At 50.1% G+C, this 18,872-nt stretch overlaps 1 protein-coding gene across 2 annotated transcripts in view; it reads right to left on the reverse strand.

The window, feature by feature from the left end:
- The window catches only part of LOC138467450 (zinc finger protein 583-like), a 371,930-nt gene that overhangs the window by 49,122 nt on the left and 303,936 nt on the right, over nucleotides 1-18,872 (reverse strand). The window contains exon 6 of one of the 2 annotated variants that reach the window (XM_069607451.1): nucleotides 16,493-16,597. In XM_069607451.1, coding sequence (XP_069463552.1) covers nucleotides 16,493-16,597 — 105 coding nt within the window. The remainder of the gene's footprint in view (nucleotides 1-16,492; nucleotides 16,598-18,872) is intronic. The other variant, XM_069607452.1, reaches the window with a different exon arrangement.

Consider the following 18,872-nt stretch of genomic DNA (forward strand, 5'->3'; position numbering starts at 1 on the left):
TGTACGAGTGTTGGCGAAACGACCACTAGATCGTCCCACTGACCACTTGCCTGAGACCACTGTTTCGCCAACCATTCCTGCATGGGACGCATGCGCAGACGCGCGTGGGGGACCAGGTAAATGCATGACGCCATCATGCCCAGTAACCGCATAGCTTTGCGTACTGTTATCTGTTGACCTGACTGATAATGCGGAATTTGCAGAAGTATATTCCGAATTCTTTCTTCCGAGGGGAAGGTCAATTCTCTCTGAGTATCTAGGATAGCTCCTAGAAACTGTTTTGAGGTGCTTGGCACCAGACTTGACTTCTTCTCGTTGATAGAGAAGCCTAATTCGTGGAGGAGGTCGATAGTCCTCTGAATGTTTGATCTGCAGATTCCTGGGGTTTCCCCCGTTATGAGCCAGTCGTCTAGATAAGGGTACACTGGGATTGCCTCCCTGCGTAGGTGTGCAGCTGCCACCGCCAGTACCTTGGTGAATACCCTTGGTGCTGAAGCTATCCCGAAGGGCAGTACCTTGAATTGGTAGTGGCGACTGTCCACCTTGAAGCGCAAGTATTTTCTGTGCGCCGGGAGCATAGAAATATGAAAATAGGCATCTTTCATATCTAAGGTTGCCATGTAATCCCCCTTTTTTAGGAGTGGGATTACCTCTTGCAGCGAGGTCATACGGAATTTTTGGGGCTTGACATACTTGTTGGCAGGCCGTAAGTCCAATACTGGGCGCATTGTTAAATCTTTCTTTGGCACAAGGAAGTAAGTTGAATAGATACCCTTGTTTACCTGGTGTCCTGGGACGAGTTCTATCGCGTCCTTTAGGAGCAGATTGTAGACTTCCTCGAGGAGGATCTTTTGATGTTCTAAAGAGTGGACTTTTTGTCTTGGAGGGTGGTTTCGGGGACGTTGCAGTAGTTCTATACAGTACCCCTTGGATACTGTCGACAGCACCCATCTGTCGGATGTTATCCCTTCCCATGCCTGGGTGAAGCTGGATATTCGTCCCCCTACTGGGGTTGCATGGGAAGGGACCCTGAAATGAGCGTCACTGCTTTGGTGGAGGCGTGCCGCCTCCTTTACTGGGGCTGCCTCTGCCTCTACCACGTCCTCTTCTACTAGCCCTACCATACCCCTGGGTAGACTGTTGTGAGTTGGTGTTCCACTGTGTACCCTGGGTGTGGGAATAGCTATTTCCTCTATTGGAATTTTGGCCGCGGGGGCGACGAAAATTGCCGTTCCCTCTTTGGTTAGGTGGTTTTGTAGTTAACTGGCCAAGGGATTTGAGGGTGTCGAATTCCTCCTTAGCGTTTTTTAGTGCGTCCTGGACTGCCTTTCCAAACAGGAGATCACTTTCCACTGGTTTGTCTAAGAGTGCAGCTTGTGTTTCTGCTCTGAATCCCGACTGCCTCAACCAAGCATGTCTTTTGATGACAGTCCCCTCTGCTATAATTCTACCCGCATTGTCTGCGGCGTCGAAAGTTGCTTTTAAAATGCAGCCTGAGACGTTTCTTCCCTCTGCACAAATGCGAGATAGCTGGCTCTTAAGGGGTTCGGGAGCGGAATCTATTAGTGCTGCCACTTCTTCCCACTGATGGCAGTTGTAGCTGGCCAACAGTGTGGTGGAATTCGCGATTCTGGTTTGGTAGGCTGCCGTGGAAGCTACTTTTCTACCAAAACCATAGAGTTTCTTACTTTATTTGTCGGGGGGGGCCTCCGAGGAAGATAATGGGGTTCCAGCTCTTTTGCGGGTGTTAGTTACGACTAGAGAGTCTGGCTTAAGTTGGCCTCTAATATATAGAGGGTCCGACTGGGCTGCTTTAAACAGCTTCTCTACTCTCGGGTTTACAGGTCTTGTCAAGTTTGGGTTGACAAGGGATGGTGCTATTCTGCGTTGAATAGATTTCAGGATGGGAATGGTCTGGGCTACTGTCTTCCTTTCCCCAATTAGTTCCTCCGCGAAGTCCCTCTCTTCTTGGACACCTTGTGTGTCTATGTGGAAGTGGTTAGCTGCCCGAGAGAGCAGTTCATTTAGGAGGGGCTGATTATCTATTGGGGAATCAGACACTGGGGCTTCCCTTTCGACTGGTGAGTCCATTCTGAAAATATCCGGGCTATTTTCTGGCTCATCCTCGTCTTCATCCTCCCCGTAATAATCTGACACTGCGAGATCTTCTGGTGTTTCAAAATCCTGGCCCTCTATAAGGGAAGAGTGTCCTTGGCCTGTAGGGAAAAGGCAAGAATAGGGTTGGACCTCGAAGGGTTCTGAAGCATTTACTGGTGTCTCGACCCGGGGCCTTTTATTTGACGGGATAGGGTCCCTTGAACCTGAGGGAGAAGATTCCTGAGGGTTTAAGGCTAGTAGTTGGTCAGGGTGTCTTTCGAAGAAATTTGCTAAGGAGGACATCCTTGACATTACTCTGTCAATGTCCTCGCATGACCAGAGTTTTGAGCTTGGGGTGACCCTGCTGGAACTCTCTATGGACTGTCCCTGAGAAGACTTGGACAGGGAAGTCAGTTCTATTGTTGTGGGGGATTGCAAGGGTTGTTTCCTTTGTTGCTTACCCCCTTCCCCGTGGGTGGAAGTGTGTTTACCCTTGCCCCTATCTTTCGACGCCTGGCGTCGAGGATCGGAGGTGGAATCCCTGTGTTTCGAACTAGGCTTCGAAACTGGGCCCTCCTCACTCCCAAGTGATGTACCCTTTCCCTGGGGTGCAGGCTGGGGATGGAAGCCGTGTTCGTCTCCGGACGAGTGATCTTCCGTGATGTTAATGGGCGAGGCACTATGTGCAAGTGTGGAGGCTTGCCTGACGTCGTGCGGCGACCTCGACCGGGACCGCCCAGAGGACGTCCTTTCGGACCGCTCCTTTTGTGCCTCTTTCCGAGGTTTCGACGACGTCGAATCTCGGGTGGGTTTTTTGTGTTTAGCGTGTGTATGTGTAACGCTCTTGTCGCCGGGGGACTTCCCCATAGTCGCCGGGACGGACGACCTTCCGAGGCCGGGGACGTGCGTTAGGCTGTCTTTCGACGCCTTGGTGCCCTCGCCGTCCGAAAGTCCGGCGTCGCTGCCGTCGCTGAAGGTACCCTCCGCCTCCATAGCTTCTAGCTTGGCGTGGTGGGCCCAACGCTTGGTGGAGCGGTCCTTAAGAGTTTTTGTCTTAAACCTGCTACAGGCCCTGCAACCCGCCTCGGGGTGGTCTCTGGGCAGGCAAAGGTTGCACGTAGCGTGCTTATCTACCCAAGGGTATTTTTTATTACACTTGGGGCAAAACTGAAAGGGCGTACCCTCCATACGCGCCTGTGGGCAGCGGGCAAGTGTGTGTAGGTAAGAAGGTGTTTCTAACCGAGTGTGGAAGTGTACCACCCCCCACTCTCCCTACTGTAGGGCCGAGGCCAGCGGCCCGAGCCGAGGCGGAAGCCTCAAGGCCCAATCCGTCGGGTCTCGACGTTGATCTCCTCCCCGGTTCGGTGTCGAGATGCTGGTCGACGTAGGGGTGAGAAAATGGGGCAAATTAGAATTATTTTAAAGTGTAAATATGGCAAAGCCAGGGAACTCCGATGAAGTGCTTCCGACCAGAATGGCGGAAAAAAACAATCTGGGGATCCTAGACGCGTGAGGGATCATGGATACAGTGGACGTCACACTAGGGATAGTATTACTGGCACGCCCTGTGTGGACGCCCTTTTTCGATTTCGAAAAACAAACTGTAATACTCCGCAGCTTCCACTAGATGTCGGCCTATGCACAGCATGTGATCTAAGCAGATTCCACAAGCCTCAGAAATATATATATACTTAAAATCGACACATCAAGGAAAAACAAACATAGGCAAAGTAAGAGGCAACAGCTTCACCATATTTGGCTTACCTCATTGAAAAAGATGGCCAGCACTGCCCTTCCCATCTGTCCTTCATCCGCATGCTGCCTTTCAAGGCAGTAATGGCGTGTGAACGTGTGTGGGACTGACCATGCCGTCGCCTGGCAGATGTCTGTCAGAGGAATTCCTGCCCATAGCGCCGCGGAGGAGGCTGTCGATCTCGTGGAATGGGCTCTAGGGTGCCCTTGTAGGGGCCTCCCGGCCTTGGAGTGACTAAAAGCAATCGCTGACGGGACCCATCGAGCCAGTCCTTGCTTGGAAATTGCCCTTCCTCTCGTCGACGGACCATATGCGATGAACAGCTGTCTGGTAGTTCTGAGTTCTTGCGTTCTTTGCAGATAAAACTTTAACGCCCTTTTCACATCAAGAGTATGAAGAGCCTTTTCCGCCGTCGACGACGGGGTCGCAAAGAAAGTAGGGAGGACAATGGTCGAGTGTTTGTGGTAGACCGTCAGCACTTTCGGGATGAAAGTAGGATTAGTTGATAGTATCACTTTGTCCTTAAAGAATCTCATATATGGAGGGTCTATGACTAATGCCTGTAATTCCGACATTCTTCTAGCTGACGTAATGGCAATTAAGAAAGCCAGCTTCCACGATAGGAACTGCATGGATGAAGAGGACATTGGCTCGAAAGGGGGCTTCATTAAGGCCGCCAACACCACATTTAGACTCCACGATGGTGGGAACCGCTTCGTAGGGGGAAAAGTTCTAAAGAGACCCCTCATGAAATGTTTCACCAGTCTGTCGCTGAATAACGGTGAGGACTGTCTCCTCCTCGTGAACCTTGAGATGGCCGCCAGGTGCACCTTGATGGATGACGAGGATAGCCCACTCTCTGCTAGGTGAAGAAGATACGGTAAAATTTGTTCTGGAGTTACTTCCAAAGGCCGTATTTCGTGCTGCGTTTGACACCACATACAGAACCTTCGCCACTTGTATATGTATGACTTGTTAGTCGAAGGAGCCCTAGCCGCCTGCAGAATTCTCCGGCAATCCGACGAGACTTTCAAATTGCCAAATTCTGAAAAGTCAGGAGCCAGGCAGTCAGGTTGAGGCTGTCCGGATTGTGATGCCACACCGTTCCCTTGTCCCTGGACAGTAGATTCGGCACTTTCTGGAAAGCTATCGGATGTTCCAACGACAGATGTAGGAGGTCGGAAAACCACGGTTGTCTCGGCCAATACAGTGCCACTAGAATGACCCGGCATTTGTATCTGCAAATCCACTGTATTGTCCTCCGTATAAGGGGGAACGGAGGGAAGGCGTACAGGAACTTGTCTGTCCACAGAAATGAGAACGCTTCCCCTAGGGATCCTTTCTGAGGCCATCTGCTCGCGAACTGCTCGCATTTCCTGTTTTCTTTTGTTGCGAAGAGATCGACTGAGGGGTGACCCCACCTTTCAAAGATTTTTTGCAGCTGAATCGTGTCCATCTCCCACTCGTGTATCTGAGCCATGCTCCTGCTCAGGGAATCCGCTTGTACGTTCTTCACTCCTGGAAGATGGTGAGCCACTATAGATATGTTGTGTTTCAAAGCCCAATGCCATACCTTTTGAGCCTCCACAGAAAGGGTCCTGGATCTCGTGCCGCCTGGTTTTATCAAGTAGAACATGGCTGTCGTGTTGTCTGTCAGCACTCTTACTCTCGACCCCTTGATATGTGGGAGGAATGATTTCAAGGCCCATCTTACTGCCCTTAGTTCCAACACATTGATATGCAGGCATGATTCGGTCGGAGACCATCTGCCCTGTGTTTGGTGGTTGTCCATGTGTGCTCCCCAGCCCGTCAGTGATGCGTCCGTGATGATGGTATTCTGAAATTCTGGTTCTTGTAGAGGAACCCCTCTGTCCAGGTTGTGAACGCTTTTCCACCACTGGAGGGCTCGGATGATACCGTCGTCGTCGATGGTTATCCTGTCTGACCACCGGCCCGTGGCCTGCTTCCATCTGTCCGCCAGGAACTCCTGTAGAGGCCTCATGAACAATCTACAGTTGGTTACTAAGTGGATGCAAGAAGCCACGGAACCTAGGATCGCCACATACTTCCTCACTGAAAGTGTGCCATGTAAGCGAAGTTGACTCGTCAGTTGATTGATCTTTGACATTCTGTCTAGGGAAGGTTTCACTATTCCCGACTGGGTTTCGAATTGAGCTCCCAAGAACTTTAAGTTCCTTGAAGGCCTTAGAGAGGACTTTTCGAAGTTCACTGCGAACCCCAGTCGTTGCAGAAGCTGTAAGGTGGCCTGTACGCTGTCGTTGGTCGACGCCGAGGAGGATCCCCTCACGAGCCAGTCGTCGAGGTATGGGGATACATGATGCCCTTTCTTTCGCAGCCAGGCTGCGACGGGTGCCAAACATTTTGTGAACGTTCTTGGGGAGGATTTGAGACCAAACGGGAGCACTGCGAATTGGTAGTGTGTCTGACCTACCATGAACCTCAGAAACTTCCTGTGTTTTTGACACATAGGAATGTGGAAGTACGCATCCTGTAGATCTAGAGACGCCAAAAAATCCCCCACTTGGACAGACCTGATCACTTCTTGCAGTGTAAGCATTTTGAATTTCCGACTCTGTAAGGTCTTGTTGAGGTCGCGCAGGTCGAGAATGGGACGCCATTTTCCGTTCGGCTTTTTTACCACAAAACACTGAGTATACCCCTTGGCCTTTCTGCGATGCAGGGACTAACTCTATGGCACCTTTTTGTAACATAAGTGCTACTTCCTGCAGCAAAATGTTCAGATGTGGTTGGGGTAGATGTATCGGTGGACATTTTGGAGGTTTGCATTTGAATAGTAGAGAATGTCCGTACCTCACTGTGTCCAAAACCCACTGATCTGTTGTGATGTTTTCCCATTCTTTGACGCAGCTTGACACTCTTCCTCCCAGAACGGTGCGCTTCCCGTCATTGCTGGTCTTTGTTTGTTCGTCGACGACGAATAAGTCGGTCGTCTCTTGGATGACTGGAAGTTTCTGCGCCGGCTTGAGTTTTGAGAGGCGCGGCTATATCCTTGGGAAGGGTATGCCGATCTGCCAAAGGATATATCCCTGGTTGCAGAAAATCTTGAGTTGCCAGATGCTCCTCTAAAGGGACGAAAGGAACGAAAGTGTTTACCACTCTGAAGAGAACCCAACGAACGTGCCGTATCCGAGTCCTCCTTCATCCCCTTCAAAGCCTCGTCCACCTTTTCTCCGAAAAGAAGATCACCTTCGAAGGGCATGTCCAATACTTTATACTGCACCTCGGGCCTGAAGTTGGTGCACTTAAGCCAAGCCTGGCGTCTTAGAACAACTCCGTTGTTTATCTGCTTAAAGCCCGAATCTGCCAGGTCCACCGCTATGTTAATAGCATGGTTCGACGCCTCTTCGCCTTCTCGTACCAGAGACATCGCCGTTCTTCTATGTTCCTCCGGGAGGTGGTCCAGAATAGGGGCTAGCCTGTGCCACATCTCCCTGTCGTACCTGGCCACAATAGCCAGAGAGTTGGCTGCTTTCACAGTTGCAGCACCCACGGAAAGAACCTTCTTACCAAACACGTCCTGGCGTCTTGCCTCATTATCCGGAGGGGTAGAGCATTTATGTTGGGCCTTCGCTTTACTCGTCGCCGCTGCCGACACCACTGAATCAGGTGTAGGTTGGGCCGAGAGACACTTCGGGGTAGAGTCTGGCACTTTAAATTTCTTTTCAATGCGGCCTTTGACGGCCGGTTCAGAAAACGGGTGACGCATGGTTTGAACACCTTCTTTCCAGACATGATCTAAAATGGGTATCGAGAATATTGAACGTCTATTCCTACCCATATGGTCGAAAAGAAAGCAGTCCTTTTTCTCCTCCTGCTGGACCAGGCCAAACTCCTTGCACGCCTTTTCCATCATTGAATGAAAAGCGCCAATATCGTCCGGTGGTGACGGGTGAGTGGGGCTCTTTGGTGTTTCCAGTTCCACATCCGAAACCCAGGATGGATCCCTAGATGGAGACAGGGAGATATCCGATGCTGACCCACGGTCAGATAAAGAGTCTGAAAGCTCACCCTCCTCCTGGACTACTGGAGTCACCGGAACTCCTATCGTTCTGGTTGGACGGTGTGACGGGCCGGGCTCGTCGACGGGGGGGGGGGGGGGGGGTCGACGGTACAGGTGGAAGCCTTTCATCCAGCGATTTCAGCAGCGAGTGTAAGGAGGACAGGACCTCCATGGACAGGGCCGACTGAGAGCTTGGAAGTTGGGTAAAGACCTGAGAGCAGGTTGCTCCTGATGGCGACTTGGCTCGCAGGCCAAGGTCCTCCGGGCCCGCAATCCTGAAACCGTCGTCCTCTTTCGAGGAAATCGACACTGCCTGTTCCTGCAGCAATGTGTCCGGCAACCCCAGATCAAAAACTTCTGGTCTCCAGGCCAGAACTTCGGTCGACGAGGACATCGTCGCCGTCGTCGTCATTGGGTTGATGACTGGGGAAACCAACTGCGTCAGCGGCAGTGAGGACACTGACTGGTTCGTCGTCGACGACGGTGGGCCTGCAGGTGGTTTAGGCGGTCCCGCCTTAACAGCGCTCTCCCTGCGTTTATCCGATTCTCTACTCGTGGCAGATCTATGAGGATCGCCCGAGGATGATTTTAGCCTTTCCTTTCCTTGTTTTTTCGACGAAGATGATGATGATGTCTTTTTTGAAGATTCTTTAGAAGAGTCCTTGGAAGAGTGGCTTCGTGGAACATCTTTTTCCGCCGGTCGAGTCTTCTTCGCCGGTGGTTCCGACGAGGTTGAGCGGCAAGGGGCTCCCGATGTTTTCGTCGATGCCACGCTGCGCACGGAGCCAACCTCCGACTGAGGGTATGCTCCCGCCCCGTCATTTAACCACGATACCAGCCGCCGGCTCCGATCTTTCAGGGTTTTCTGGGAAAAACCTTTACATATTTCACACTGGTCTGCCGAATGGTGAGGGTGGAGGCAATAAATACAATCGAGATGGCCGTCCCCCTCGTAAACCTTCTTCAATCCGCACGTAGCACACGGGCGAAAGAGAGGTTTTCCCGACATTCTGATAAAACCAATAACCTCACAGAAGCCCGTGCTAGTAATTTCGACGATAGCCTAGAAAGTAGAGACTACGCAAGGAGATCCCACTATCTTTGGAGACGGTTGAAATCTGACGGGTCCCGCGGGGGCGGGGCTTTCATACCATTACGTCCTACGGGGCATGCGTGGACGGCCCCGGAGAGGACGTGGATGTGGATAGGACACACAAGTGTCGGAAGTTTTTTCCTATAGGAAACAACTATATATGTGTACCGAGGGTTCCCAGTCTGACGACGGGGAATATTCTAAGCATGTGAATCCATGAAAGATCCAATGTTGGAGAACCTTTGCAACACCGTGAAGAGACCACTGCTGTCCTGACCCGGTTTTCTGTGCGAAAGAGGAACTCCGAAAAGGACAACTCCTTTCCTTTGACTGGTGGAAACAACCAGCCCCAAAAAGAGCTTTGTTTTGTGCCATTTCCTGAGGTCCTCTGAGTTTCTAGAGCTGAGAGACCCCAATACCAGGAGACCTGCTGCCCATTCCGAGTGCATTGTCGTGGAGAGGCCGAACTCGATCTTTTTTGAGCACTCAAGGACACGCCAGAGATCTGATCCAACACGCCCAGACCCCCTCAGCAGAGTGTGGGACTGTGAGAAGCAAAGAAGATTGACCCGGCGAATCGCATCCTTTGTTGGTGCTGCAGAAAAGGCACCAAAACCGCAGAGTGAGCCAAGAAGGTAATGCAAGCCATGCCAGAGGTGCTCCCTCAAGACTGCTGCTGAACGATCCCGTCCATTGTCCTGCCATTCATCATCAGACCAAGGAATCCAGCACAGCCACATGGAAGAGAATCTAGCCACTTCTTCAATTCTAAAGTGCTATGGGGAGAAAAGTAATGCTTACCTTGATCGGCGAAGTCGCTCCAGAGCGTTTGAGTGCACCCAGAGGTGTCCAGGGTACCGCCACCCTCTTACCTCCGACCCAAGCTGCTGCTTGTGTCCCTTTATCGAGTCCATAACAGGGTCTACATCGTTAGTTGTTAACTTGCTGCATCTTTAAAGACTAGAGACTGGAAGAAATCCACAGGCACTAGTCTGCAGCTTGTCAAGACTTTGAGCCCTCTCCGAACTGCCTTTAGCTAGGGTTGCGTTTGCTGTGCGAAGAAATCATCTCTAGAACCTTGAACCTTGCTAGTAGTACAGTAACTAATCATGTTCCTTCCCTAAAGTCACTTTCTTATATGTGTATGCAGAGTAAATGTCTTACCATATTTTCTGCTAAGAACCACGAGTTTGTGTAGTCTCCGATAATATGATAGCATTGGGCCTCATTACGGGTCCAGCACTAAAAATCTGGTGTTACTGTGATTTAGGTCCTACTGTTTCTGCCACAGCGCGGTGCCAGAAACAAGGTAGGATTACGGCTTGCCAGCCGCACGCATCACTAATGCGCGGAACTGGTACCACCACCATCACGGTAACACCGGCGGAGATGGATGTACCACCACAAATGTTGCTGTTGCATCCGCCTCCGCCACGTGCATGCCGGACATAGCAACACTGTGTATGCGGAACCAGAAAGAACGTGATTGGTGGAAACGGAAAGAGAGCGGTGGCCATTACAAAAAACACAATCCACTGCAATCCCCCTGTATAACAAGCCATCTAGCAACACTGAGTGTGCCAACACAAACAGGGACATGGCAGCAAGGATCCCCCAAAGCCGTATGCGTAAGCCACGCTTCAGTGAAGCACAGCTGACCATGCTGGTGGAACATATTGTGGAAAATGCAGGGAAGCTATTATCAGATGACCAGTGGCACAGCATGCAGCAGAGGCACAAGGCCATATGGGCTGTGGCTGCCCAGAAGACAACAGCTGTGGGTGTCACAGCCCGTACCGTCAAGGACTGCCACAAGCGCTGGGATGACCTCTGCCTAATGGTGCAGAAACTTGTGGCAGCCCACAGGCGTAAATGCACTGCAACAGGTGGCGGACCACACTCACCCCTAAAGATGCTCCCATAGGAGGACAAGTGCAGCAGCGTGCTGCATCTCGAAGGCATTGTGGGAGTCGGTGCAGCAGAGGCTGGAGCTGGGACACTTGGAGAGGCTGGTGAGTACAGAAATTGCACAAATAAGTTGAATCCAGCTAATCCTGCCTCCCCTCCACCCCACCATCGGGAGGATAGCTCAGCGGAAACGTGTGCGCCTTGGAAACAAGCCGACACAGAGCAACACAGGTTCGATCCCCGGGTCTGCGCTTAGAAACCTCCGGGTATTAAGCGCGTTATACATTATCAATGCACCGAAATGCCCATATCACAGTCCACATCCCCCCGACCACACCCAGTACTCCCATGGCGCCCACCCTCACTGAATACAGTGCAAAGTCAGCCAGATGCCCTGCCCCCAAGTATGACCCAAACACACCCACATGACAATGCAGCACACATCAATGCGTGTAACCATACACTTACGTGTAAGTAGACAACCACACATGTGACAGTTCCAGCAAACAAATGAGGATGGCCCATTACAGTGGCTGCCATGGCTGCAGCAGCCAACCTGCACGTCTGTGGTGGATGCTGCACCCCTGTCATGCACAGTTGCCATGTAATCACTGCCACCATCAACAGCGTTGATGTTAGGGAGAATTCTCTCTTTAGGCTGAATTTCCTAACCTAGCGAGTCCCCCAGCAGCTTTGCTGGATTTCTGGAGTTTGTTTTTTTCTCCTGCCAAGAGTGAGACTCTTTTTTCTCCCACTCTTGGACATGAGTTATGGTGTTCCTTTGACTGTTAATGTGTTTTATGGGCTATGGGGTCCTTTACTCCATAGGGTCTAATGTGTTTTTACTATGTGTGTTACACAGCACCCTCCGTGCAGCGACACAGGGGTGTCATAGTGACACCCCACCATAGACTACATACCCTGGGACTGACTACTGTCTCCCAGGGCATGTAAAGTCACCATTGGCTTTACTAGTCCCAAATTATTAACAGAAACCAGTACAAACCATCATATTGTGGACATACTGGTCGGGGCAATTCGATTGCCCCGGAGTCTGTTAGTCGAGGGGGTACGTCTCCGTCCCCCCTGATCGAGTTTTGGCTGGTGGCAGTGGATACTACTTTTTATATTCAACCGCGAATATATCCCTATGGGATTTTCCCATTGTTCGAGGCTACCAACTTTAATTATTTAATTCTCATAGGCTCGAACATACCGCCGGTTTATTTAATTAATATTAATTTGCCGGTTGGTATTTTTTGCCAGGACTCGATTCTAAAATGGCGTTTGTGTTCTCTTCTGTGACTCCAACCCAAGTCGAGCCCTTTGTTCCACTTTTTGGCGGGCTTCTCCACAGAAGCCTCCAAAAGTGGTGCCACTCTGTCTGGGTACCACAGGGGATGTGGGAGGGGGTTTAGGCACCCTGGACTGAGTTACCTTGGTACTCAAGTCGCACTCTTGTGTGATTGGCCCAAGTGGTGAGCCGGCCGGCTCACCACTTAGCATGTTTGATTGACAGCTAGGCTGAGTGAATGGGGTTGTGCTGCATAAAAGCAGGGCTTTGGGGACTGGAACTTCAGAAGTCGCCACAGGACCTGAGAATCTGACAAGGGAGAAGCTGAGCCGACCTACCACAACGACACCACCGGTGGAGCCCCGCGGAACCGACTCACCACCTCGACGACAGAGAAGATCTCCCGGCTGGAGAGGCTTCTTCCACTGACTGGTAGGCACAACCAGTTTACCTTCTTCTCTTCGCACCCCAGACCGGCTTGTGGTCGAATTGCCCGTGCCAAGCACCCCGGCAACCGGATAGCCACTTACCATTGGATCGCGAATCAAAGGACTGCTCCTTTTACCTGAGAAACTCCACGGCTGGTTTCTTCCCTGGCAGTGCAACGGACTCCTGTCTTCCTCTCCGACGAGATCCTCTCTTCCCCCGGACGAAGCACCGACTTGCATCCGCTGCCAGGAACAACTGCCCCCGCTGGAGTATTCTCACCACTTTAAGGTACCGTGTCCGCCAGGCCTCCCTTTCTAAAGATTACTACAAGGTAATAATAACCCCTTAACCTTCTGGACTGGGCTGGCCGCCTTGACCTTCTAACTGGTCCCTTTCTTTGGTCCAACTCCTTTTTGAACCGTTACAAGACTTTTATGCACTGCAACCGTGTGACCTTGGACACATTTCGTTTTGATCCTCTTAAAGTGGATCCGGCCTACTGACTCTAAACTCACAGTGTTACTTTGCCTTCCTCTCTTGTTGTGTTCGTGAAAAAGTGTTGGGATCTGTTTCACATTATACTCTGCTTTTCTCTCCCTTTTAAAACGAATTATTAGAGTGCCATCTACGTTAAGCGCGCACCGCTGTCTGAAAATAAGTGGGGCTTTACTAAATAATTGTCTAATATTCTTTTAAGGGAGTGTATATCTTTTAGTGACCGTGTCTCTGAATTGCTTACTATTAGTGCCTGTATGTTTTTCTAGCTGTGGTTTTAAATAAATAATTATATCTCTTTTACACCAAGCCCTGGTCAGTGTTTACTTGTTCTACTATGTTCTTTTGACCTATTGTGAATACTCTGTATATTGCCTAACTCTTCTTGAGGGAAGTCTGACTGCTCAGCCACAGCTAACAAGTGGATCTGTGTGGTACAGACTGCTACCAAGTGGGTTTACTGCCAAACACCTGTAGTCTTAAATCTTTTGCAGTGGTCCCAGAGGGAACTGCACATATTTCTGCCTAACACTGGTGTACAGCGGTGGGATTTGTATTGAGTATACACTTTAGAGTGCTTTTTGAACACTCTAGGACAACTAACCACAGAGCTTAGCACTAAAAAGCTGATTTTCTAACTATGTCTGCTATGGAGAGTTATACCCTAGAATCATTGTCTGCCAAAACTGCTGATTTCTTAAAAGTATTGTGTAGACATAAGAATCTTTTGAGAAGGGCAAGAAAATGGAACTAATAGAAAGATTGTTAGAAAACCAAAGTCTGGGAGGTACAGAGGAATCTACCCCCTCAGCAAATGTAGAAAACAGTGATGTTATTGATCTGAATCAAAGTCTTGATAATGAATCAGAAGAGGAAAGTGAACCTAATGAAGTTAGCCACTCTGAGCCTCTGTCTGCCTTACCTACTGTACCTACTGGGCCTATACCAGGTCCTACATGTAACCCTACTTATTTTGAACTTGAAAAAATGAAGCTTGAATTAGAGTACACACGTTTTATTGCTCAATCTGAAAGAAACCAAGAGCTAGAGTTCAGAAGAATGAATGCCCAGGCTGAGCAGAAGCAAGCTGAGTTAAGACTCGGAGAAATAGAGCTTAATCATGAACTAGAAATGAAGAAGTTGTCTGTGGAAAATGTTTCTCTCTCCTCTGGTTCCTCTAGGAGTTCCAGTCCCAAAAGACCCTGGATGCCTAAGGAATTAGTGGGTATGTATGAACCTAGGTTGGATGTGTTAGATTGGTTAAAAATGTTTTAGTATAATCATGGGCTCCAGGACATCACAGGGAATGAGTTACTTCCCTGGTTGTTCTTTAGGCTTCCCCCTGTTGCAACTGATGTGGTAATGGAGTTGGGGGAGGTGGATAAGAAGGATTATGACAGTGTGAAACTAGCTTTGATAGCTAGATTTGGGAAGACCCCTTCCCAGTATCTTAAGAGGTTTAGAACCCTCAAAAAGCATGATGGTACCCCTTGGGCTACCTGGGTGAGTGAGTGTTTGAAAAACTTAGAGTGATGGATTAAGGGTTACAAGGTGAACACTTATGAGGGAATGAGAAATCTTGTAATGTTGGAGTCAGTTTATGACGCCTGCTCTCCTGAGCTCAGACAGCACTTGGCTGATTCAAAGGAATCAGATCCTAGAGGACTAGCTAAGGCTGCTGACTTGTGGGTTGCCAACAGGGCTACTCACAAGGATTCAGGGGTCACTCAGAAAAAGGATGAGGGAAAGCAGCCACCAAAAGGGAACCAAGAGATTTCTAATACCTCGCAACCCAAAGAGGCCCCCAAACAACAAAATAACCAGGGTAAGTCCCAGGGTAAACCACAACAGGCTAGTGTACCGTCTGGTCACAAACCAGAAGGAGGTCAGGCCAAGCCACCCTTCCAGAGAGCATTTGGAACATGCTAGCTCTGTGGGGCAACTGACCACATCAAAGGAGATCCCAGATGTAAGGGTAAACCTACAGGGATCAGCACAGTCTCCTTAGCCTTCACTCCCGAGGAGGAAGTCCAAATGGCTAGTGCTCACTTCGAAGTCTTTGCTGAAGAACCTTTGTGTCTTCAAGCACGTGTAACAGTAGAGTCCATGGGTCTGGTTAGTGATCAGAATAGGAGTGTTTATAACTCCATACCAGAAAACTCTAAAGTTTATTATATGGACAGTGTTGTTGTCAATGGTCAGGATACCCCTGCCAGGCGAGACTCTGGGGCCAGCAGAACAGTAGTGGATGAAAGCTTTTTCAGGCCTGAGGATGTTGCTAAGGCACCCAAAGGCCCCACTAAGATGTCTCGAGGCCCTGTCCAAATGGTTCCAATTATACTAGCCCTCATTCAGTGTAATGACATGACAGTGTTGATTCCTGTCAGTGTTCAGACTGAGGTGCCTGGGAGAGTCCTGTTGGGGAATGATCTAAGAACTCTAGGAGTAGTATCCAGTACCCCCAGGCCTCCCAGTATGGAGACCCAGAACCAAACAAATTGGCTAGAGAGGCCACCTTAAGGAACCACTCTAAGCCTGTGGGAACCTCTAATGAGACCCCCACTACAAGCCCTGGTGTTGGTAAATTGACCTCTGATCCAGGCAAATTTCAGGCTAACATGTTAGTGAAATGGGAGCCCCAACCAAGCCTCATCATTGTTTCCCCAGTTATACAGTCTGTGACTGTGTGCTTCACTATGTGGACTCATTGTGGAACCATGACCCCTACACATACTCTCCTGAGAATAGCCTTGACTGCTCTCCATTGTTACCTTGATTGGGTTTGGCTAACCTCTCAGTTATCCTGTTCACTATAACTAGGGTAGCCTCCTAAAATCTGTCCACCAGGCTAAACTCTAGAAATCCAGCTTAGAGTGTGCAGTTTGAAAACTACAAGAATGCCACTAAGAGTACTGATAGTTATGGGCGGACAGCAACAAAAAGAAAATCTTTTGGAAAAACCTGGAATAGAAGAAGCAGTAACATATTGGGGTGAGGAGCAAATTAGGGCAAATATTAAGACACTTCCACTCTTCCTGTATGGTGTTCTATTAAAAAAAACATAACTCTAAAAGATTTAGCTTTAAACATGTACTTGCAGATAATTAGAAGTAGTAATGTTGCACTCTTAACACCTGTGTATGAGCGCAATATCAATAAAATATATCAATATTAGTAATGATGGATATTTAGATCCCGAAGACAAGCCACAAGGGTGCACACCTAACAGAAACAACTGTGAAGAAAGCATAGTAAAAATGAAAAATGTTCATGCAGCAATAAATGTTTGTAGCTTAAATACTTTCACAGTGCACCACATAGAGAGGGATGCACACACAGGGACCAGACAATAGAAACTAAAGGTCAGCACTATTTACTCACCTACGGCACTAACAAAGCTGCCTCTTAGGTCAGATCCATGATGGTCCAGGCAAAAGGTGTTGGCCTCTTCCTTAATGCTCAATGCATCAATTAATGTAGTATCTTCTGTCATAAAATAAAATGTATATCAGTATATCAATATGTTCATTTTCAATGTTTTTGTAAATTTCTTTTAACAATGGTTGGAGCAGAGACCCATCAGACACATTCCTGAATAATGTGCAAACATGCTGGGCATGCAGTGTCACTCAGTGTGCATCTTTGTCTGAGGATTGGCTGCATTATATTAATGATTTCTGGTGAGAAAATGCGTGCAGACATTGCAGCTGACTGGGAGATACACCAATGAATGTTCCTCTCTATGGCAATTAATAGCGTTTGTGCCACAGGGGACCCTAAACTGCCTGGGTCTGCATTGCTTACAAGGGCTATGAATGATGGGGGTGTTGAGTGTTCCTGTGCATCCAAAGAGAAAAGGAAAACGTTTGCACATTTTGGCACCACCCACTCATAGGCACACCCATGCTTCCTGAATCTCTTCTCCAGATCTGTGTGTGCAATCCAACTTTGTAGACCAAATCGGCCGCCACTAGTATATGGATCTGCTGATGAAGATTCATCTGGACTTGTACCATATTTTCCTGTAGATTGCCTCTAAGGGGCGAGTAGGGAGTTGGGGGTATTAACACTCCTACAATATGACAGCTTGTTGTGGTGAGAGTCTTTCTCTCATGTTTTCCAAATACTTCAATACACCCTCGCCTCAAGAAACCAAAACTGGACCCCCTTGATCCTCTGAATTATAGGCCCAGCGGTATCCTCCTACAAGTCTTCAAAACATTGGAAAAGGTGTCTACATTTCAGCTTAAGGCGCCCATTAGCTCTTATGGTATGCTTTACACCTGCCAATCAGGCTTCCGCCCAGGACAAGGGGCAGAATCTACCTTGGGGACCCTCTGAGATGACACACTGGAAGCAAGAGGAGGCGGGCAGGTGCACTCAGCTCTGCCTCTAGACGTCTCAGCCACATATGACACGGTCGACAGTGGGGTCCTGGCAACCAGAATAGGTGCATATCTGTCACCTGGTTGTGGCACTGGATACAATCCTTCTTGCACAGAAGATCACAGTAACCTGCGATTGAAGCTTGACCTTCTTTGACCCACCCCAAAGCTTGTATAGTTCCATAAGGATAGAGGGCGCTAGAGAGCCACCCAAAATGGCCGCATTTACGTGAGCTCCAGCGCGGCCCTGCATTAATCCTTCATAATCCTGCAGGTTTCGGAGCACTATCACCTATTCCCATATCTGACTCCGGTGACTGGGGGCCACCCTGCCCCACGGCGCAATCTGAGGCGAGTTCAACGGTCCTGTGGCCACGAACATCACCCCACGTTCCCAGGAGCCTGAGAGACCGGTGAGGCCCAGCCGACGGAGTGCCCAGAGACTGTCGCAGGGCCATACGAGGGGACAAGCTCAGGGGAGGTGGCCCGACACCCCCACTTATCATGTACTAACAAGGCGAGCTTGCGGGGGGCCGCGCGAACAACAACAGCATACAAGTGGCTGGAGCCCGGGCGGAGCATCCTAAGTGGCATGGATACTCTGCCGTGCGGTTTTGAGGCTGCAGCAGCCGCGGGTGCCCCGTGTCGGTGCCGCGCATTGGAGAGATGCGGGAGTGCTAAGTCCCCCCCCACTCCCTGTGACAGCGGAGAGCGGCGCAGTGAGCCCTGGCACCGGGGACTGTGCCCCTAGTCCTCCGACCCAGAGAGCGAGTCGCATCGCAGAGCCCCAAAGAACTCAGGCAGCGGCTCCGATCTGGCGTGCCGGCGGGGTGGGCTCCAGGGCGGAGAAGCGCCGCAGCTGGATTGAACACCCTGCATTGCAGTTCAGGTACAACGCGCCCTGCGGTGCTTTGCGCAACAGCCGCGGCTGGTGTAAGGACAACACACCCCTCAGCTGGAGAGGCCGCACACTCGACCTGACAGCGTTATAGACTCGCCCCGGGCCCCAAATAGCCGGCCTCGGCTTAGATACAGCCCTTCCAGCTCCAAAAAAGTATCAGCGACCCTACCCCTGAGTCAAAACTGGGCGAAAAGGAGGTGAGGGGGGCAGAGAACCTCAAAGACTAAGTTCACTACTCAAGGAGGCGGACATCCTGCATCACCACCGCACGGGCACAGCTCGCCCCCACCCCCCCACCCTCCAGGGTGCTTACTGGGTTTAACCGTCAGGACCCGTCGGCGGGCGGAACCAGCACTGGAAGCTATGTTTCCTTGTCACCTTGCTGATGGGTCGTTTTTCTGCCCTGGAGCTGCTACTTCTCGAAATCTGGTCCGCCTGCTCCCCTGCAGCTGCTTAGCGCGGAGGCCACGGCAGG

Source organism: Ambystoma mexicanum, chromosome 4q (assembly GCF_040938575.1).
Source record: "Ambystoma mexicanum isolate Mex_15411 chromosome 4q, UKY_AmexF1_1, whole genome shotgun sequence".
Lineage (NCBI taxonomy): Eukaryota > Metazoa > Chordata > Amphibia > Caudata > Ambystomatidae > Ambystoma > Ambystoma mexicanum.